We start from the raw sequence: 22,719 nt of genomic DNA, 5'->3' as shown, positions 1-22,719 counted from the left end.
CACTGCTCAGCGCAGAACTGAGGAGGAACCGGAGCTTTTTTCTTTTTTTTTTCTTTTTTCTTTTTTATGTGCCAAGTAAACTGTGAGAGAAGAAGCACAGGTGGAGGAGGAAGAGGAGGAGGAGGAGGAGGAAAGGGTCTCCTGAGCTTCACCCTCCCCTGTAATGCTCCTCTTGACACCATGCTGCTCTGTGTGGATTTGGTCCTCAGGGGAAAATCCTTAAAATGATGGAAGACAACAAACAGCTGGCACAGAGGATTGATGGGGCCATCCAGTCCGCCAGCCAGGAAGTGACCAACCTCCGCTCCGAGCTCTCCGCCACCAGCCGCAGACTGGCAGAGCTGGGGGCCAGCAGCCCCCCTGCCCTGGAGAACCACCTCCAGCACAACCACCACGATGACAGCCTGCACTACCGGGGTGAGTGCCACGGCCCGGACATGTGTGTGAACGTGCATTGTGTGTGGACTCACACCTCTGCTTCTGTGTGTGTGTGTGTGTGTGTGTGTGTGTGTGTGTGTGTGTGTAAGTGAGAGCATGAACATGTGTGAGTGTTTTGAAATCAGCAGTGGGAGGTATCTGGAGAATGTGCGGCGGGGAGACTCTCATTCCTCCCTCGCCTTCATTGACTTATTTTCCCCTGAAGTCAGCTTGGGAATGACGCTGGAAAAAGGCAGCAAAGTGAAAAGGAAAAAGAACAAGAGACAGACGGAGTGTTGTTATTAGACGGGGAGGGGTTTGGGGTTAGAGAGCGTGGGCCAGAGTCAGTCAGGGTTTGGTTTCCCAGGCAGCAGCTGGGCTCCTCTGGGGCTGCTCTCCCCTCCAGCTCTGGCTCCTTCCCTACTCGCTCCCCAACTTTGGCAAAGAGTCTGACGGCAGGAACTGTGCTTCAGGCCCCGAAACTATTCCTACATCTCTGAAGGAGGCTGGCGACATCATGGCACCGTAACTCTGCCGGGAAAGAGATGTGATGAATGAGGAATGAGTATAAAAAGTGGAATTTTCATGGGACTGCTCATTGTGGCTTCACTGCCTCCAAATGATTTGCTCTGGCTTCATGTTGCAGTTTGTGATATCTATCTTACTGCAGCAGCCATCAACTTATGGACTATGATAAAAGTTTTTTATCGAGTTGTGAGGCGACTGAAGACACTTCGTGTCAATTCTCAGCTCTTGTGTTTGCTTTGGCTTGTGTAAACCGATAGCCTGGGTTTAATTAAGCCTTCCTACAAAAGACTCTTTTAAGCTGTTTTTTTTTTTTGTTTGTTTTTTATAGCTAACATGTTGGAGTCATTATTGATAATTTTTTTATGTGACTGGAACAAAAATGTAGGGGAAGTCTTGTTTTCCTGTTGCACCGATTTGTAAGCTGAACTGAAAACACCCCAGTGTGTTATTCGATCGGCTCAATCCTAATTAGTCATGACAACAGAATATGAACTGGCGCGATTATGTGTGTATTCACTGAAAGGTTGTCTCCGTGAAAAGGCTTCAGGTACGAGGACCTATGACCCTATGCTGAGTGTGCTCTGCCGGCCGAAGGTCAGAGGTCACTGAGGTCAGTCACAGCTCACATGAGAGTGTCTATTAAATACTCGAAAGTCTTCAAGGGGCAGACTTAAAAGATACAAGTTTAACAGGGCAGGGAGGATCTGAAGAAAGAGTCCAAGATTCAGGTTACACAAAGGCCTTGGATGCTTGTATTTTGATCTCTGTGTGGAAATTTGTCTCAGACAAGCAGTGCAGCTGAAGCACACCTTGAAAACACAGAAATACTGCGAGCACCTAATCAGCTGTAAGGTCAGGTTGTACATATTGAACCAGCGGGGAATGTTTATTGATGGATAACCCCTCGAGGTAAACATCACGTTTTCAAGGTCGTCCCAAACAGGTACAGTCACACTCAAAATGAAACGTACAGAGTCGACAGCAGCTCTCGTTCTCTCCAACCTTTAGGGCAATAATAAACACTTACAAATCAGTAAATGAGGCTGTACGGATCAGGAAATGAATGAAATCAGCACGAGCTGCGAGTGTACATTTGGAACCAGAACAAATTAAATCTGCTACAATTAGAAACAACAGCTTGGTGACTTTTAACCATTAGAATAATGAAGAAATGCAAAGAGGCAATTGATCTGATGAATATTGGCAAGTTGTTCCCATCTGATGGCGTTTTATGTCTATTAATTGTTCCAAGCGACTCTGGGGACAAAGAAAAGACGTGATGTACGTGAGTATGATGGTCTGTGTATCGTTAAGTATTTTAAGAGTATGGAGGATAATGAGGATGAACACAAGTACATTGGAGCCAAAGATAAGCAAATGGCCATAGCTGGAAGTCATTAAATTAGATAGTTGCTGATGCTGAAGCTTTTTTATTTCTATGTTCTTGTAAACAATGAGGTAACCTGCTCTTGTGTTACTGAGTTGGTGTACAAATTACTTTAAGTGCAGGCAATCAGATAAAAACCAAGTACCAGTTAGGCATGTGAACAGGGGACTGTTGTGATTGAACCGGGTATTTTCAGGACAGGGGTGAAGTTTCGTCGGTTTGTCTCGACTATAGAAGCTGGTGAAGTAATTGCCACTTGTAATTAGACACTACAAAGCCGAGTGAATGCTTCAAATGCTTCATTTGCAGAGTTTCGGTCTTAAAATGCCCAGATGTTCATGAGGGCAAAACCCTGAACAGAGTGAGAAATATCAGGAGAGTAAACAGTGAAGCGTGCTTCAGTATTTTACCAAGAGTAGTTTTACACACCTGGAAAGTCATCAGTGGGAAAATGTTTAATCTTTCGCTGTGATGCTGTTGTGTATTCAAACACAATGTGTGAAGTCTGACAACAGAACAATCCTTTACAGAATGAAGGTGGGACCTTGAGTCAAAAAATACAGCAAGCCCATTTCAGTCAGTATGCTTAAGTGACTGTTTTGTCTCCAGTGTAATAGATGTATTGTGAAATAATGTCACCTTCATGATAAGTGGTTAAATGCGCTCCAGTGTTTGCCATTCTCGTTGACCTACGACCTCACAGACTACAAGTCAGCCAGCGTGTCTCTGCATCCATCCAGAAATGAACTCTTCACCTTTTTTTTTTAAGGTTTACAGTCAGCTGATCTCTTCCTCCGTTTCCCTTTTTTCATGCTGTTTGACTTTCCGGTCAGAATTTGGCAACACTGCTCCTTTTCAACACGTTGCCTAATTTTTCAGAAGCAAATAAAAATGATCCGTTTTCATTTGAAACGCTGTTTTGCAAGCCTGTTAATCCTACTTTAGAAACTTGGATTTGTATCAAGTTAACATGTTTTTTAATCATATCTTAAAGTCTCATTTGGACTCATGCATTAGTGGAGTTTTGAGGTGTCCTTTAAACGTGGTGGCTGTGAGTTTTGCGTTCACTGAGCGGTCGTGAGTTATCTGTCGTGTTCGTCCAGCCCGCTCTGTGTTTCAGAGCAGTGTTAACAGGCAGCCTGATGTTCCCACATTCCTGCATGTCAGTGCACTGATGTCATATTTCCTGTTCCCAGAGGCCAGGCCAGCAGTCAGGTGACTGATCAAACCAAACACAGCCGCCTCGCTCGCTCGCTTGCTCGCTGGCTCGCTCGCTCCCTCCATGTGAGAGATGTACCCAGCTGCCGCTCACCTGAGCACAGTGTGAGAACTGCTTCTCCCAAGCATGTTTTCTTAAGAAGTTTAAGATGATTTGTTGGGGAAATCTCCCGGGTGAGGCAGTTTGGGGCGTGATGAGCCAGCACCAGCGTCCAGCGGCTTAGGAAGATTAAATGTGCTTTAGGTGTGTATCCTTCCCCTGGCCTGCCTGTTTGTTAGTCCATTTGTTGTTCCTGCCCCGTGAAGGTTCAAAGCAGAGCCTCTTTTTAATATGCATGACCCGTCTTCCTGTAAATATATTATGCTGTGCCAAAATGTCAGTTTTTTGCTGCGTCTCCCCTCCCTGTGGAGCTACAATAACACCACTGACAGACATCCAATAAGGCCATAAAAACGGCGCTTCAGCCTGCTGTTCCTGCTGGCCTTGGAGTCTGTCCTGGAGTCCTTCTCAATGAGCTAAACTTCAACATAAAGGCATTAATTCTCCCAAAACTTTCAGTCTTGACACTTCAAACCATCATTACCTCCACTGTCATTTTTCCTCCGAACAGTTCACGTCATTTTTCAGAGCACATCTCTGTTTACAAGAGTGTTTTATGTGCTCTAGTCATTTCAGAGTCCACTAAAGTCGATGGAAAGGTCTTCGGCTGACTATTAGAGATGACTTGCCTCCTTTTATTCCAGCTATTGACAGTAATATATTCATTGCCAGGGTGATGACACCCTTTTATTACTGGCCTTTCCTCTTAATCCATCACATCGATGTCAAGACCTTGTTTAACATTCCTGAAACGACACTGATGCTTCAGCGCCAGTCGACTGCATCGCTGCCATATCTAGCATCCGAGGGAGGGGAGAGGAACACACACATCCGGGTTGGACTCCATTTGTCTTTGTGAACAGAAGCGTTTTGAAAAGATTTTGTCCTCTAAAATCAATGTGGACTAACCTTATGGGGTATTACATTATTTATACTTGGTAGATCAGTGCCTCGCAGTCGGGTGGTGAGAAAGTGCTCATCATGGGCTCATGGGACTCTGCCAATACTAATCCAAAAGCCTTTCTAATACACAAACATAAGGCAGCTGTTAGTGAGTCATACAGCACTGGGAGTATGAGTGACCCTTGGCTGCTTTTAAAACATTGAGCGACGTGTTGAGGGAAACGAGCGTATGAGATATGTATGAATTTATCGGCGTTCTGAGCCTCACAGCCGGTCACAGTAGAGATAGGTGCTCGTTGATAGGATCAGGGTTTCACAAAGTAATATGAGTTATCTCAGACATCCGGGGTTGTGGAGGTAAAAGTAATTTTGGGAATACGCTGTGTTTGGTGACTTGCAGTTGGAACATTTCCCAGCCTCACAGGAGGATGAAATTCTTCAAGCTTAAACCAAATATGACCAGCTGCTTTAGAAAATATCTGCTTCATTGATAAAAACTGAAGGTGGAGGTCACTACAGCTCCCATGGAGAAATTTGTTGGCAAAATTCAGCTCTTAACAGAGCTTAAAAATTCTGTTAGTTGTGCTGCCAAAAGCAAGCGGAGCATGAAAAGCAACTCGACGCAACATGGAGCAGGTGGAATCAGATCACTTTCAGATATGGGTCCAGTTTTGGATTTAATTCAACAACCACAGCTTTGTGCTTATTTTACAAGTGCAACAGCGTGTTGTCAATTTGTTCCAACACTCATCTTGGCCTTGAAGAAGCTCTTCCTCCATTGGGACGGAGAGTAGAGATGCAGAGACAAGATTAGGAATGAGAAGTCTTTCTGCATTCATTGGTCATGAAATGTAATCTGACCTCCATCTAAATCATCGGTCTACACAAACACAAAGTGTTTAGCCAATTATATACGTAGTTCACATCTTTAAGAACCACCAGACCTGGTGGGAAAAGTAAGGCTAATGACTCTGAAAGCTAATTGGAGTCAGGATTCGGTAAATATAGAAGCAAGTCAATGAAACAAGATAAGGAGAAAATTTAAAGCCAGTCTGACCGATGGACAACTCTCAACATTTCGCCTGTGGTCAAGAATTGTCAAACTGCATAAAGCTGGAAAACGTAACAAAGTTATCTTGAAGAGTTTAAATAATCAGCCGTCTACTGTTTGACAAGGAGACAATTTAGTACTGTGGCTACTCTCTAGGGAGGTGGGCCGGCGGCCAAGTCCGCAGCGAAGACATGAGGCAGGAGGTTCAGGGGGGCGAAAAGGAACGTAACGGCTCCAGACTGGAAGGAGACCCTGGAACTGGTCCCGTCTCTGTTCCAGAGTCTCCCTCACAGGTGACACTGATCAGACATGACGTCCAGGACAGCTTCAGATCAAACCCAGGAGTGTAACAGATCAATGGAGACTTTCTGAGCTCAGACTCATTCTATCCACAGCGTTCTCCGCCCAACAGAAGCCGTCGCTGAAAGTTTTCATGACTGTCAGACTGTAATATCTCTTTAATAATATCTCTTTTATCTTATTAGTTTCTGGATGACATGGAGTGACATCTAATATCCAGCAGCGAGAATTAGATTTCTGATAAAACAGATTTAAACAGTTAAGCCTATCATTGTGTTGTCATATATTTCAGGAAGCTCCAGTGTTTCGAGGCTTTTCTCTCTTTTTTTTTTTTTTTTGGGTGTTGTTGCAAAACCGCCCTTATCGCTAAAAAACACCACTGCTGTAACACAGTTTATGTTTATAAAGCAAAGCCCAACTGTTAATTCCCCCCATTTCTATCTGTGGTTTGCTAAAATACATTGAAAGCATAATTAAAAGTAAAAGAGATCCTCCAAACTATACAGCTCGCTGTAAGGCATGTTGATTGAGTATTCTCCAGAAGAGCCGGCGATTCTCTTCCCTCCATAGAGGCGAAGCTGCCCCGGCCCCAGTGCTCTCTGCTGTAGAGTAATTGTTGAAAAGAATCCTCTCCCCATCTGGCCTGAGTTTGTCGGAGGCCCAGGTCTCTCATTACTTCATCGTGAACATGAACGGGGCCGGGAACACCGAGCGCCTGAACTACAGCGGCAAATTCCTCCCCACTCCCCGCTCTTTCTCTTTCTCTCTTCTGTCTCTCTCTCTGCCTCGCTCTCCAGGGACCACCCGCCTTCCTGTTCGCTCTCTACATACAGAGAAAAGTATGCGACGCGCTGTAAGATCCCTCTTGTATCCAGCAGTGCCCCCCTCCCTCCCTGATATCCCCTGCCGGGGCTCCCTCGGCCACGCCCTGTCTGTGGTCAATGCAGTGTGAGAGAAACTGTGTCCAAACAATAGCCAGAGAGGAGGCAGCCCCTCACTCCCCGAATAGTTTCCCTCGCTCTTCCTCTTCCACACCACGCTTCCTCCAGTAACAGAACTAATCGTGGCATAGCAGAGATTCCGATACCGGAGGGGAATACCAACGCTGATTGGCTTTTTTTTTTTTTTAGATTTGGACAAGACGCAGACCACAGCGATGCTGTCAAACACAGAAACAGAAACCTGAAGCTGCAGCGCCGATTATCCTGCAGAAATAAATCATAGAATCATGATAAATAAACAACTACTTTGATTTATATTGAACTCCCCCATCATTCAAAGAATAAGTGAACATTGTTGTTTTAAACAAAATTCAATCCGGCCCATCAGTGTTCTGTAGTAACTTTTCAGTTCGATTGAGTTTTGCTGGTTTAGTGTCATTCAGCACACGGTCTTCTCTTGACTCTTTGACATTCAGAACATGAAGGGGAAAACCCAGCATCCCCACATGAACAAGCACTGGTGGCTGTGGTCAGGAAAAACTTATTTCAGCAGGATGAAACCTCTGAAAGGTCCGAAAACAGAGGTGGAGACGTTGTGTTTGGACTGGTTGAGGTTAAAGTAAAGTCAGCTGCAATTTATCAACTTTGGTTTTACTTTTAAAGAGACAAACCCAGTCCGATGTGGCGTAGCGTAAATATATTAACATCACCTCAAATCAAATCATGCAGATTCCAAAACTAGATTTATGGAGTGTTTGGTCCCACACTGTGCTACATCCTTTTTCTGTCTTGAAACTTTCCAGCAAACTCCATAATCAGTGATTATCAGTAGATCTGAGAGAAATCATCTCCATCTCACCTCCATCATGTGTTTTTCCACTGATATGAGATGTCACCTCCTGTAACTGTGTAACGCAACACATCAGTCACCGACACTTTTATTGATTTTAACTGCGGCTGAGCAGTGCTTTGTGTTTTTTTTTTTTGAATGGTGTGTGTTTTGCTCGCACCCCTTTTGGGATCTACAGGTCGATCAATTTATTGGACACACCTGAGTAGACGGGCGGCGAAAGAGACGGGGATGGGACGGACAAAAAAAGAAGAGAAAAACGATTTTGCATCCGATAGCAAGCTAATCCACTAAATTAATCAAACTGATTCTCCTGAGATCCTTCAGGAAAGTACAGAGAGGAGAAAACGCAGACGACAGGAGAGAGACGGAATGTGATTGAGATATAATGATGTGACATGAGAGAAAAGAGAGACGCTCAGATGTGGGAACAGCGGTTTTAGCAGAGTGGCTCACATCTACCGGGAGTATCAAAGTAAAAACAGCGCCAGCGAGCAGCGATCTGCAACACTCGACTGCTTTAAACTTATTGAACCGAGCAACACTAGCAAGTTCACTGAGCTGGTAGGACCCATATCTTCACTGCTTTATTTTCCAGTTAAATTATTTCTTAGCCTGGGTATTGTTTCATTGAGTGTTTATGTATTTTATCTTTTTTTATTTTGTTGTGTGACTGAACGCAGCCTCTAAGCGCTCATGCCGGCCCATTGGTGGCCTTTGCTGAACAGAGGACTTTTAAAGGCCTTAAATAAATAATGATTGTGTGGTTATTTGTCTTGCTTTGCTTTGTAATAATGCATAAGCCGCAGTGATGAACTGACTGCAGACACTCTGTGGATTTCCACCTGATTTGAAACACTTTCCACTCCGGTATTCAGCTGGTGAAAAGGGTGAGAGGTCGTCTGGCAGATCCGCAGCTTGGTGACGGCGCTGATGGGACGTTAGTTCCGCACAGACCTGATCGCACCGTTCGGCTCAGAGAGACGATCCACTTCAGATCTACTCTTTTACGTCTTTTCCCAGGAAAAGCCGGATGAACTTACAGTTGTGGGAGCTGACCTCGGCGTGTCCTGGAGGTCATTTAGCAGAGGTGGCAGCAGTGTCACCGTGGTTTCCAGCTGCTGGGGGCCTTCCTCGGGTTCGGCTGGCAGATGGCTGCAGTGCCATCGCCATGCAGCCCGTGTTGTAAACCGCCACCTGGGAGAGAATGAGCCGGCGAATCGGTGAGCGGCCGGGCGTACCGGCAGCCCAGCGGCGGAGCAGAGCCGGAGACGGGCTACTTCTCCAGCAGGCATTCCTTCGCACTTAAATTTTCCAGGCGAGCTTTATCGGAATGAAACTTCACAGAGCAAGTCAGTGAAAACCGTTTGAAGGAGAACTGAGGAGCACTTTACCATGACACTAAGCATTGAATTGCTTTCCGGTATGACACTTTGCCTCTGAGACGATATTATTCCTATCAGCGAGACTGATACGTCTCCATATGGTAATTATATCCATGAAAGCCAGAGTGCTCCTTTAACTGTTTCCTTCCCACCGGCTCCGTCTTTTGCTTCCCAGATGATTTTTGATGAAAATGACATTTAATATGCTTTTCCTGTGCTGGGTCATGACTGAAGCTAAGAGCTCGTTGTGAGAGTGGCTTTCATTGGCAGGGGAGTCGAGAGAGAGGAATTGACTAATGAGGATATTCCTCACAGTTATCGCTCCCTCTATGAGTGTTTTTCTTGCCCATTTCCTTCGCCTGGGCCCTCATCATAACAGTGCGTGCAGAAAACTACTCTGAGAAGGAAACGGACTGTAGAAAATGAGAGTACATGAACTCTGCCTAACTGGAATCACATCTTGTGTTTATCACCACCATATGTCATCGTGGAGAATTCATGTTCTGGAGTGGATGAAGGATTACTTCCTGGTTGTGTTTTATGGACCTACTGGATGTTTCGTCTGGCGTGTGTGTCTGGAGAAGATCAAGCTGGAGCTGCAGGATGGAGGGAAAGAAGTGAAATAAGCCTTTTCACTTTCAAGGTTTTTCCTGACTGGAGCGGAGACGCACGGTGTACCTGGAAGAAGTGTGACGATGGTGTGTGTGTGTGTGTGTGTCTGATTTAGGCCTGACGCAGCACACTCCAAGATCCTGGAGGATGTCACCTCTCTGTTAATGACACACGTAGGGCACACCAGTGAAAGCTGAGTGAGATTCACTGTACGTCCTCAAAAAAAAAAAAAAAACGAGCCCTGACAGAGTGTTTAGTACGATTCTCCCAAGTGGGGTGTTTCAAGGCCACTGCCTGGGCGTCATGGTGCCTGCTTCACAACAGGAGGCGCAGATAATGATCAGACTTTAAGAGCCCGACTCCCCCGTCTCCCCCATGCCTCCTCTCTACACATCTAGCCCTTCGTTTTCACCTTAAATCATCCAAATCCCCGCTGAGCCCAAACTTCAAACAATCGCAACTCTCAGAAAGAGTAGAGGAGACCGACAGCGAGGGAGAGGAAGCCTGGTTGCCTTCACAACAGTTTCAGCTCATCCTATTAAAATGCCTCATTGCTTTAGCAGCGGAGACTTTTTACTGCTGCCGCTACATATTGTTGCCTTGGTTGCAGTTTAAATCCATTCCCAGAGGAGAAAGGGCCAGGCACGGAGGAAAATAAGTTTGGAGGAATCGCAAAGCCCCCCCACCTCCGTCTCCCCCTCTTGTATCCAGAGGATGCAAAGCGTGACATTCCTGCAGGGCAGAGGATAAGCAGAGCACTTCTCTGCCTCCCTGAATCACCGGCTTCGTGCAGGTCTCTCGCAAGATTGATGGGCAGGAGACATGCAGAACATCAGGACTTCATTGAACTCCGTCAAACAGCCGTGCAGCCTCTCAATAGCAAATAGATCAAGCTCCTATAACGTCAGCAAATCGTGTTACTATCACATCTTTGCTGTAGCTCAATCTAAATGTAAACTCCGCACTTCATTCAAGGCGATATAAAATCCGAGGGTTTAGAAATGTCAGTCCATACAGCACACATCCAGTCAGAATGTCATTTTTGACTGCTGTGTTTTCCAAGTCATTTTCACCGGAGCTTCACCGGGCTGCGACTCTTCCATCCGTCTCCCGACTTCTCAAAACAATACAGTGAAGCCAAACACGAGCAGAGAGGCCACTAATACAGCCAGTCATACAGCCTGAGCCCTCAGAGAGAATGCAAACGGCTCGTTGTGACAGGAATCTGTCAGGATTAGACCTGAACGGCACTTTGTGTTGTTTCTTATGAATATGAAAAGTGCTCTACAAATAAAGTTTGATTTCATTTGATTTGAACTTGATGAGGCAGTTTCTGAATATCAGGTGAAAATTTCTATGAAGCAAAAATACCAGTAAAGTTGTTTTTTTTTTTGCTTTTTTAGATGTGAATCTCAACAAACTTCCTCCAGTTTATATGACAGTTAACTTATCTTTAAGGTGTAGTATGCATAACATTTGCATATGTTACATCCTATATGCATTTGTAGTCTTTGTGCTGGGAGGAGTTTGGCCTTGTTTACGTGAAAACATTGTTAATGGAAAACTTCTGTTGTGTTTTGGGTGTCCACGACTTTCTGAAAACTGCCCTTAAAGTGTTTTTTTTTTTTTTTTTTTAGAAACGCCACTACTCCATTTTTGTGAAACTGCAGGAAAGCGCAAATTTCTGAGACCACTGGAGCTCTGTCTCTGTGTAGACGGTAGAAACACTGCTACTCCATGTATTCTCCATTACTGTTGCTTTATAGTGTGCTGTTCTCTGCACACACGTTTGTGTGTTTTCATTACGGAAACAAGCACCAACTAACACCCACTATGGTTTCATTCCGAAAACCAACACCCACTAGTGGCCCAACATGAAAACTACATCGTTTTCAATGTTTCTACCTTTTGCCGTAAACGCACATTATTTTCGAAATGTTGCAGGGTAAACACAAAGATGCAAAAACAATGCATTTTCACCTGAAAATCACAGATCAGGAAGAGGACGACATCGATTCCTAAAAGCACTTTCATGGGTTCAACAAAGAGAAAGTATTTAGAGCCACGAAGGTAAATGTGCAATTTTTACAAGTTATACTAAATTACAAGGATTGGTTTCATTTTTAATCATTAGAATGGGGAAAAAAATGGAAATCATAAAAGTGTGAACTTTCTTCTGAGCCACCCTTGTGTTTTGACTCTGCTGTGCTCGGTTCTCCGTTAACATGCAGAACGTGGTTGTGATTAAGTTTACATGTGGCCTGCTCGCTGCTGCGCCGTGTCTGCGGCAGATGGCAGGAACGCCGCTCGCCGTGGAGCTTCCAGACATTCTGCTGAGTGCTGCGGCTCAGGTTGTTTCCAATTACTCTGAAATGAATCAATTCAGTGTTTGAATTCGTCATTAGTGGGAATGGGGATTTCACAAATGAGATTACACACTCCTGACAAAGCACGGCATTAAAGTTTGAAAGCGTCTGAACAAACTTCATTCGGCTGTGTGTCGGCAGCAGAGCTCTTTGTAATGACTTTCTTGTCTTTCAGTCATCAAAATGATGATTTTTTTTTTTTTAAACATGACTCTTCCATTTTATCCTAATTTTACTGCCTTTTCTGTTTTCACTGGAGCTGTTTATTCTGTCAAGTTCTATTTTAGAGAAAAATCCAAAGTGAGTTATTACAAAACAGCCCAGCATTACATTCGAATGTTTGTGCTGATGCGCCATGATCACCGTCATCATCGTCTCCCGGGCCCACTGAAATGTTGACATCAACCATGTAAGTGGGCTCCATCCCTGAATTATTTTGGTGTGCAGCCTGGAGGCATTAGTGTTGAAAGCATGCCTCTGTTTTCTCCTGCTGAGGAGGTCCTGCACAAATATTTATCAGGTCGCCAATTACCGCACCCTCTGTTCTCTGCATATACACACAAAAATATCCTCAGACCGTCTCCGCAGACGGGGACGTGTGTATGCATTCCTGTAAATCTGTTTATTGTTTGCAAAAAGTGTCTGGCTGAAATGTAGCCCGAGCCTCAGTCGCTCCTCCGGTCGCGCCAGAGAGAAGGTGCTGCTGCTCAAAGCAAAGTGGCGTCTTTTGAAGCAAATTCCAGTTTAGAGCAGCCAGTTTTTTTTGTTTTTTTTTTTTTTTTGGGGGGGGGGGGGGGGGGGGTTGGTTGGTTACAGAACCACTGAAAACACAACTTTTTGAAAACGACTCCCATGGTGGAACTTTTTGATGCTGTGTCTCCAAGGAGTTGGTGGATTATACAACTTATCTGAAATGCTGCTACTGCTCATGAGCATCACTGTCGCAGTAAACAGTTCTTCTGCACATGTGTGAGTAGATGGACATTAACAGTGTTTTCCTCCAGAGCGTCAGGACTCTCAGTCCATGCCCTACTGGGTCTCGGTAGTTTTAGAGTTGAGAGTCTTCCGTGTAAACTGACACTGTTTTTAAAACGTTGCTGTGTAAACGTGAAGCTTTTCTGAAACAAAAACTTAAAAAAGAAAAAAAAATCATGGAATCAGGACCTTGAGATGGCTCTCCTGTAGCATGCAGGCAGATTGGTCACTATGTTAGGTTTCTTGTTTTTTTATTATAAAGTATCTCCTTTCAACCACAATTTTCCACTTGAAAGGTTTTGATAACAAACCACATTAATTTTGAGTATGAACAGACTGCTTGCTCATTTTTTATTGTTTGCTGCATCTTCATTTTCAACAAGAACGGACTTAGTGAAACCTGATTGTCTCTTTCAGATGATGGAATTACAAATTAAGAATTAACTACAAGTCTTTGTAAATGGATGGGAGGGACCCAGAGAGTGGTAGAGAGGTTAACACTCTACTCATGGCTAGAATGACCATTTTTCATGTCCAAGTTGGACTTTGGGGCCTTCCTCTGTGCAGTTTGCATGTTGGCCATGTTTTTTCATGGTTATTGATTCTCCCACAGTCCAGAAACATGCATTTGAGGTGAATGGGTGACTGTAATTTTCCTGTAGGCATGAATGTCAGTGTTTCACTGTGTTGGACTTGTGAACCGTGCAGGATCTGACCTGCCTTCACCCCGAGTCACTCAGAAACCATGAGTTAATAAAGTGAAATTAAAAAGAAAATGAAAGTCACTCGGTCTTTATTCTGTTCCTTTTATTTTGTTGAGCTTTGCAGAATCTGGTTCCATTTCGACTAATTGAGTAAACCAAGGCTCTAAAAAGTGACGTTTATATTTCCATCAAGCCATTGCTGACTTAGACCCACTGCTGTATTAACATCATCGTAGTTTCTATGCATAACAATAAGGCAGGCAAATCTGAGTGACTCCATGCTGCAGTGGTTCAGACATTCACTTATAGACTGAGATTTCTTTTTTTAAAATGTGTTTGTCATTTTCTCAGCTGATTGGTCACTTCCAGACTTAATTTCATGATTTAATTGTGACTCTAAGTTTACCGTTTGTGTGGTTGTGAGTGTGTATGACAATCGGTCTGTCCTGTGATGGACTGACGGTTCTTCACTCATCGGCTCACATTATCCTGACGTGGATCAATCAGTAGAGAAGACAGACAGGGTAGAGCGTCTCTGTTGGTTGGTAGTTCATTTCAGTCTAAACATTACTGCTTGTTTCCTCTTCCTGTTGGCAGGCCTCTGCTCCTTGCATGTATATTTATGGTTAGCTAAGATTCGGATGGGTTAAATGCAGAGAAGTATTTAGGGATCAATGAAACAAGCTTTCTTTATTCCCTTCATTGAAATTTGAGCCCAAAAACTCAATTAATTCTGTGTTTGACACATATGATCACACTGTATGCATAAAGAATTCATCTTTTTTCTACCTTCTTCAGTTATTTGAGCAGATTGACTGTATTTATTTTGACTATTCGTTAAAAAGAAAGAGAGATGTCTGAGTGGTTTTTTTTTTCACCATAATGTTAGAAATGTGTGTCGTCTGCTGGAAGTCATTGTAATCACAGGTATATATAAGTACACACCTCTATTTCTCTACTTTCTGGTCATTTTAGAATTTCTTTTCTAGATATAAACAGTGTTGGAATTCTGGATATGAGGAAGCTCCTTCCATAGCTTATCAGGACTATAAGAGTTTAAATTTGATAACCAGTTTATGTTGCCAGGTTTTTTTCCCCCCTCTTTCTTGGCTGTGCTCCATTTTCACCGGCTGAGCAATACAGCTAATGAAAATTCAGTTTGACGTGTAAAATCAGCATATTGCCCCTTCAAGCACTGTCGTTGCTTTTACCACCCGCTCCTCGCTCGCCTGGAATCGTCACCGCGGCCACTCGCTGGTATTGGCCCTCTGACGACTGGACACGAGCGGTGGAATCTTCCGTCCCGGCCGCCCGACAATGAGTCCCATTCAGCGCCACTTGAAGCGCTGCGGGGTTTTTGTTTTTTTTTTTAAAGGAGGGCTTCAGATTCAGGGGTTTCCCACAGACTCCTCTAATTAACCACAACAAAGAGGCAACGCTACCCTCTCTGTCCGGGAATGTTCCTGCAAAACCCAAAATATGCCACTGTTCCATCCTCGCTGCAGAACGTCCATTTTACCACAAGACAGGCCGGAGAGAAAAGTGAAGTGGTTTATGGAAGTCTGCTGTATATTGTTTTATGTTGAATTTACCGGTGGGTCTGATTTCTTTTCATGGGCGTAAAGCGGCAGATAAGACAGGCTCTATTACTTTCCCTCCAAGAGGTTCATGTGTGCCACAGGGCTGCGGAGCATTTGGTGTTTCATCAAAGAGGAGCTCGAATGTGCGTAAATTACCGTCCACCGTGAGGTCCTGAAGCAAAACTAAGAAAGCAGAAGATGTGGAGAGACAAACGGATAAATATTAGAGGTTATGACAAAAGAGGCTGAGAGGAGGGAGGAGGGGAGGGGAGGAGGCACAGATTTAGCTCCGTTATTAGATCCTGTGTGCTGCTGAATTGATTTTGAGGTCAGTCCATAAAGCACACTGCCTCAGCACTGTACTAACAGTGGCATCATTATGGTGTTATTAGTGTAGAAGGAGGGAGGACTGGCAGGGCTGTGGGAGTAATTTACAGTTGTGTTAAACACCGCTGCCGCTCCAGAAAGAGAGAGGAAAAGAGCCGAGGTGGTGGCCAGATCATTTTTGTCTCTATGCTGTTCGCCAGTTACTTTCAGAGCATATCTGAGCAAGCACGTCTCTTTCCCTTTTTCTACCTGGACTCATTTCCTGCAGGAAAATGTCGTTGTTTCCTGCTATATTAGCCTTCATCTTCGAATCTTTTATGCTGTTTTATTCAATTCAGAGTTGTTGGGAGTTAATCTCGGCTGCAGCCTGGACCGGTAGTCAGTCCATCATCACAGGGAAAACACAGAGAGACAAGCTGAAGCTCACATGCAGAAACACACCTACAGGCAATTTAGAGTCGCCAATTAACTTCAAATGCATGTTTTTGATCTGCGGAAGGAAACCAGGGTACTTGGCAAAAAAAAACCACGTTGAAAAGCTCACAAATAGAGCGAGCAAACCACTCCACATGTCACCATATCATGTAATTAACCAATTTCAATAGCTGACTTTTCCATGGATGGAGCGCACAACTCCACAGCCTGCATTTATGATGAAACATGTTACTGATCATTCATTATCTGCACCAGCAGCTGTGACTCATCAAAATCAGTGTGAGGCCAAACAGAGAACAAGCAACAAAATTGGAAAACTGACATTAGTTCTGGAAAAAAAAAAAAGAAAAAAAAAAAGAAAAAGTCTAAATTGTGCACCATATTGCAAATGCACATTACTTTGCTCGGCTCGGTGCTGAGAAGTCGGGATCCTCATGGAGCTCAGAGCCTTTACGGCCCCGAGGGAACAAGCTGCTGCAGAGTCCAGCAGGAAGCCACAAAACAAATGAGCTGAAAGCTGCTATCGAAGCAACCCGGGCTTCCACAGCACCTCGGCAGCGCCACGGGCTGAGCGCCTCCAGGCCCAGCTGCATTCACGCAGTAATTCATGCAAAAGAAAAGATCTCATGAAAGTGCTCCCTTTTCCGTATCGTGGCGTTGTAGCCTGCAGGTCTGCCTCAGCAGCTCTCCTCCACAAACTGGAGGTTATTTACCACTCTGCTGTCCGCTGTGTGGCTGGAGATGCATTCAGCGCTCTCCACTGCTCCCTGATTCTTCTCTTTATTTACAAAACTCTCATCATCGAGAAAACAGGGTTATTCATACAGTCGCTTCTGAATATTCACAACACAAATCAGAGTTGGATATTCAAAACCTTTACTTGTATTGATTACTCCTGTATTCATGTGTTTTTTGAATAACTTATTCTGCTTGCCTCTCTTAAGAATACTAATGATACTCAAGTATTGTAGAAGGTGAATCGATGGAGGGAAATATTCTATATGTTGACATGCAGGATTTTTAATGTTCATGTAAGTTTGAAATATATCTAAAAGTACAAAGTAGGTTTGAAGTTATTGTTTCTTTGAAAATATCCAAACTTAAACGTTGGATTGCAAAGACTAAATTCCGGTTTTGCTGCAGCTGTAGAAGTATGTGAAAAGTGCGGCGGAGTCGGAATTGTGTCGGGTGTGAAGTGTTGAGGCGTCTCCACAGCGGCGCTCGCCGTGTAAACACCTTCCTGTGAAGGAGAAGCAATCCGAGGTGACGGAGGTGTGACTGCTCCGTACTCACGGCAGCTGCTTAATTGTGTCATAAAGATATGAACAGTGAAAACAGGAAGTGGATCCAGTTACGTGAGGACAAAACGCTGTTTAACGTATCGGCGGGAGAAAGGACGAGGCCTTCGATGGGCTTTTTGTTTTGCTGAGTGGACTTGTCGGCTGCTCCATCTGGACTCAATTAAAGGCGCTGGTATTCACTCTTGAGCTCAAGTGACCATTAATTCTTGTTAATCGATGCAACTTTTCCCTATTAGTTGTGTTCTGACCTTTCAACAAGTTAACGCACGCCCGGGAGGGATTTTATTGGTCCGCCGCACGCTGTGCTGCCTTTATGAATAAATGAACAGTCAGGTTGGTATATGGAGCAGGAGCCCAGCGCTGTAATTATTCAAGCCGTTTTCATTGAGCAGGATGTGATCTTGATTCTGAGTGTCCCTCCTTCAAAATATCTTCTTTTTTTTTTTTTTTCTTCATCCACCTGGCGGACGCGGCGAGCTGAGCTGCTCCCGCCTGTCAGGAGCTGAAGGACAGGATACATCCTGGACAGGGAGCCAGTCCATCGCACTGCCAACACAAGCAGCCAGGCAATGGGCAATTTCTTCTACCCTGAGGGGGAAAAAGGAATGATGGGAAATCTCCATCTTTGGGGTTGGCTTGCTAGAAAGAGATCCAAATATGATCGTCACACTTTTCTCTACTTAAAATAATTATACATTTTAAGCTGATTCCATAGTTGTTGAACAAATCCCCATCTGTATGTGTAACATTTGTGAAGTTTGATTATTCACAGTGAAAGAACAGACAATGACTCGGCATAATTGACAAAACAACAGCGTGTAAAACAAAGAGAAACAAAGTTTTTCTGAATGACAGTTTTTCCTGTTCCTCATCAGTCGTCTTCTGCTTGCTGGGGTCGGAGTCTTTTACACAGACTGTCTCAGAGAGCTCTGGGCTGCAGCCCTCCCTCCCCTCGTTGATCAATCACGAGTGCATTGACCAAAAAGAAAGAGAAAGCGGGGAAAAAAAAACAGCTTCGGCTTCCAAGCTCCAATTGTTCACTTTATAAAGCTGCTTTAAGAACCGTTTCAGTCACAACCAAGACAAAAGACAAAGACTAATCAGAGCTATGTCTCTGACTGGGGCCTAAGATCTGTGGTCTTAGGTTGTCAGGTGTGAAGGGTTCACAAACAGTCTGAGATAATCTTCAAACACAGTCAGAAATGCCACAAACACCTTCTGATCAGAACATGATGTGACAGATGATGAGCACCAAGACAATGACTTGCACATTCTTGAGATGAAAATTTGGACCATGTTTACGTTCTCCATCTGCACTGAGCTCTTTCCCTTCACTTTAACGTTGCTGGAGGAGCGCAGTGCTGAGCCTCACAGCAGGAATGACCTTGGTTCAAGTGAAGGTTGATCTTCGGAGGTTTGTCTGTGTGGAGTTTCTCCAGGTTTCCTTCCACAGTCTAAAAAAAACATAGATTTGAGTGTGTCTACCTTGTGTTGGATTGACCACCTGTCCAGTGTGTACAGCTGGGATCGTCTTCACCCGCCTTCAGTCCTAAGCTGCATAACGCGGTACAGGAGATGGATGGAAAAAAGTTTCTCACTGTTGTTTGCGGTCGATAGGCAGACTTTGAAACATTTGATGGAATATTTATGCAGTTCTAGTTTCCTTGAGATCAAAACTCATTCAAAACTTCTATGTAGGCATGTTTTTGGAAGCATTTCCTTTCAACAGTTGGTACAATGAACCAGCCTTCGCTGGTGAATAAAACCCTATAGATGACGGATGGATAAACACCAGTAGAACAGTTTATCAGTTCCCAGTTAAAATCATTTCGTACCACAATGGAGAACAGAGTAATGTTACGCTGGTGTACTGAAAGACGTAACAGCCGTCACCTCTGACTCGATAGAGATCGACCTTCTGCAGTTAAACTAACAGCTATTCCAGCTTATAAAATCCATGTTGCTCAATGCAGCAGCTGAAAACTTACTGAAATGATGTAGAGTTTATTAGAGCCTTTAAGTCAGCAGGTCATTCAGACATGTCTTTGAATTTTAAAGGGAAGCTGTGGCTCAGTTGGTAGAGCGACGTGTTAAAAATAAGACCCGTGGCCCACAAGACGCTCCAATCCGGCCCATCCAAGCCACCAAGAAAATTGTAAAAAAAAAAAACAAAAAAAATGTAAAAAAATCAATGAAAACACAATGAAACCTGAAAGCATAAATCTCACAACCTCAGAGCATTAGCCTCAAAGTCACGTAGTCAGAATCAGTTTCTATAATGCAGCAGATACAGGACAAGTTATTTTGGACATTTCAATGTATTTTGTTGGATTTGTTGTAATTTTCAGTAGTAATTCTTTGGTTTTGCCAAAATGCAGACATGTTCATCACTTGCACTCTGTGCAACACCAAAGAAAAACTTTTAAAGTTTAAAATTAAAGGTTATGATGATACTATGATACTATTCTAGCAGTCTGGCCCCCTCAAGATCAAACTGGGCTCCATGTGGATCCTGAACTAAAATGTGTTTGACACCTCGGTGGCAGGGGAAGTTATCCTGAAATCACAAGGTTTCAGGTTCAACAAAGCGTCCTTGAGCAAGACACCAGAGACTAATTTTCTCTCAGTAGAAGGTTGAGTGCCCTTCGAGAGAGCATTGGTGAGTTTAGTAATGGGAGAAGGTCACTAATAATGATAAGTAGTTTGGTTGCAGCACTTTGCTTCATCGGTTAAAAAAAGTTCTCTATTAGTTGAATAAACTCACACATGTTCAGGGAGGAGATCCAAATGTCGCTCCTGTCGCTGCGAGGTGGGAGGACGAACCACGTTCTCTCTGTGCGAAACAAAACCAATCAGAAGGTTCCCATGTGAAATCTTTTATTTAATCTGTCCGATTGCCGCGACTCTCTAAGTTTTCCTGCGTCAGGACAGTCACGAGGGGAATTCCAGTTTTCTCAGCGCTGAGTCAAATCTTTCGCTCCCAAATTACTGCTGATTTCTGTGAGGTTTATGGTTACATTCTTCGCAGCGTGTTTTGCAAGAGGGAATGTGGGAATTTGGGCCGTTCCAGATATGTCATCCATCTCACGCGGATAAACTGTTTGGACAGCTCCAGCACAGCGACACACACACACACACACACACACACACACACACACACACACACACACACTGCCGGTGACAAGAGTTCAGCCCCTTGTACTGTAGCATCTCAGTGTTTTGTTTAATTGTTCTGCATGCCAGCCACAAAGGGGAAATGTCGAGTCTTTCAGATAATTCCTGTAAGTTTTGATGTCTCCACATTGTTTTCTTTCAGCACTGTCGGCCAATTCCATTTTTCTAATTCCCACGAGTTCCCAGGCAGATCTTTCCATTTTTTCCTCGGTTTTGTATCTTAAATCCTAACATATGACCAGATCGACTTGTAATTATTCAAAACCACAGATGCTCCTCTCCGTACTCGACTGCCGGGGGAATATGTTTGGCTGCCGCCTTTGCTTTTTGTGATGTGGAGGAAAAGAAAGACAGACAGGCCGATAAAGGATACAGCTCGGCTAAGCAAATCAGAGACACAGAGATTATGGACCAGACGAGATGATATGAAAGGGTGTAACGCGGAGGATTTCAACAGACCAGTGAGCTGCAGGGTGAAGAGCAGCGGAGCACAGTGAGACACAAGTAATGAGTGTTTGGTAATACACCTAGCAGACCTTAATTGGTTTGAATGAGCCGGCTGGAGAGGCTCTTCCATCAGGCTGTGGATGAGCAGACTGTCAGCTGACGAGCTGTGGAGAGACGACTAATTGGTTTCTTCCTGCAGACATGGCTCCTGTCCGTCCTCGTGCAGCTCACATAGAGCTCCGCTCCGTGATTGGCTGGACCTGTTCCTCCAAATCTGATGCTTCACCTTTTAGATCTGTGCCTCAGGATGTGGATACTCTCAGAATCTAAAGTTAAACTCTGTCAAGCTGAGTGCAGCTCTAAGTTCTTTCTTATTAATTTTGAAACTGAGGCCTCGTTTACTCGTAGCTGAAAGTGGTGGATCTTTTTGCAGTCATCGCTCGGTGCTCGGGTCAGTGCGGTTTTAGAGTGATATGCAAGTTTTTTCTCAGACACAGCCTACACGCCGCCTTGTTTTCATTTTCCAGTGAAGAATTCTGACAAACGGCGCTGGCTTGGCAGGACGACGCGTTTGTTTCCTGCAGAGCGTTGTTAAAGTTGCCGTCTGTTGCAGTGCTGCAGGATCGAGGATGTTCATGTCTGACGGCTCTCAGTAGTCGTGGATGGAGTTACTCAGTTACAGTGAAGTTAAAACTCTACCCCGGCATTCTGGAGCGACATCTGTAACTCATTTAGTTTGGCACTTCTGTTTTCTATTCTCATTCAAAGGTTAAAAACTTGAGACCTGAGTTGAGTCATGAGTTGAAAGGGCAAAGATAAGGATAAAGCTGTTGCACTGTCATAGAGGAATGAGAGTGTGCTCAACTAATGAATGTCTGGAACAACAATGAAGGTATAAATGGGGGAGCAAGAGTGTGCAGGACTGGAAACCTACCCTGCACAAAATTATCCATTCAGAAGATGGTGTATTGACGTCATTTCAGTTGTCCGACGGGTGTGAGACAATGAGGTGGCTGTTCGCATGAGTCTTATTTCCTTGCTCAGTGCGCTCTCTGGATCAGAGGAAGTGGAGACGCCATCGTCGCTGCTCTGCAGTACAGTGTGTTCCAAGTGGAGAGGATGCAATCCCATAATACTGCTGATATCAAAAGGATTACACCAAGATTGTCTTTGGCCTTACATATGTCTCTGTGTCACCACCAAGTATTAGCTTTCTAATGCAGCCTCCTCCGGCTGCCTGATTACACAGCTGGAGGATGATGGTCGCAGCTTAGGAGTCTGACTGCAGCCCCGCAAAGTCTGCGTGTCTTCGGTCCGCACAGGAATGTCCCGTCTGCCATCTGGAGCCGGATCTGCAGGGGGCTCAGAGCAGCGGGGGGTGGGCGGCATCATCCCAGGGTGTGCTTTGCAAAAGGGGGGGTAGCAGAGGTGGGGGGGGGGATGATGGGAGGGCGTAGCTTGATCCTTGTGGTAATCTCTCGACTATCCCTCATCTGGGATCCTCACAGCGGCCAGCTGATGCTGCGGCGGCAACAAAACGGTTAAGAAACAACAGATCTGCAGGAGGAGACACGGTTATGGATTTTTCCTTCATGCTGAGGACGGAGAAGATGCTGCGGCCCAGCTGCATACCTTGGGAGCTTGACGGGGTTGAGATGAACAGAGGTACAGCAGCACTGCGTTGCGTTGCGTCTCCTGGCGAGGTCGGGGGTGCAGCC

The 22,719-nt window shown here is 44.5% G+C and overlaps 1 protein-coding gene across 2 annotated transcripts in view; it reads left to right on the top strand.

Moving 5' to 3' along the window:
• kaznb (kazrin, periplakin interacting protein b) overlaps nucleotides 1–22,719 on the top strand; it is a 159,120-nt gene that overhangs the window by 68,310 nt on the left and 68,091 nt on the right. For both annotated transcript variants that reach the window (XM_030091512.1, XM_030091514.1), the window contains exon 4: nucleotides 210–417. In XM_030091512.1, coding sequence (XP_029947372.1) covers nucleotides 210–417 — 208 coding nt within the window. The remainder of the gene's footprint in view (nucleotides 1–209; nucleotides 418–22,719) is intronic.

Source organism: Salarias fasciatus, chromosome 5 (assembly GCF_902148845.1).
Source record: "Salarias fasciatus chromosome 5, fSalaFa1.1, whole genome shotgun sequence".
In the NCBI taxonomy this organism is placed as follows: domain Eukaryota; kingdom Metazoa; phylum Chordata; class Actinopteri; order Blenniiformes; family Blenniidae; genus Salarias; species Salarias fasciatus.
The sequence above is the reverse complement of the archived record's forward strand: the minus strand, read 5'-3'. Positions and strand labels throughout refer to the sequence as shown.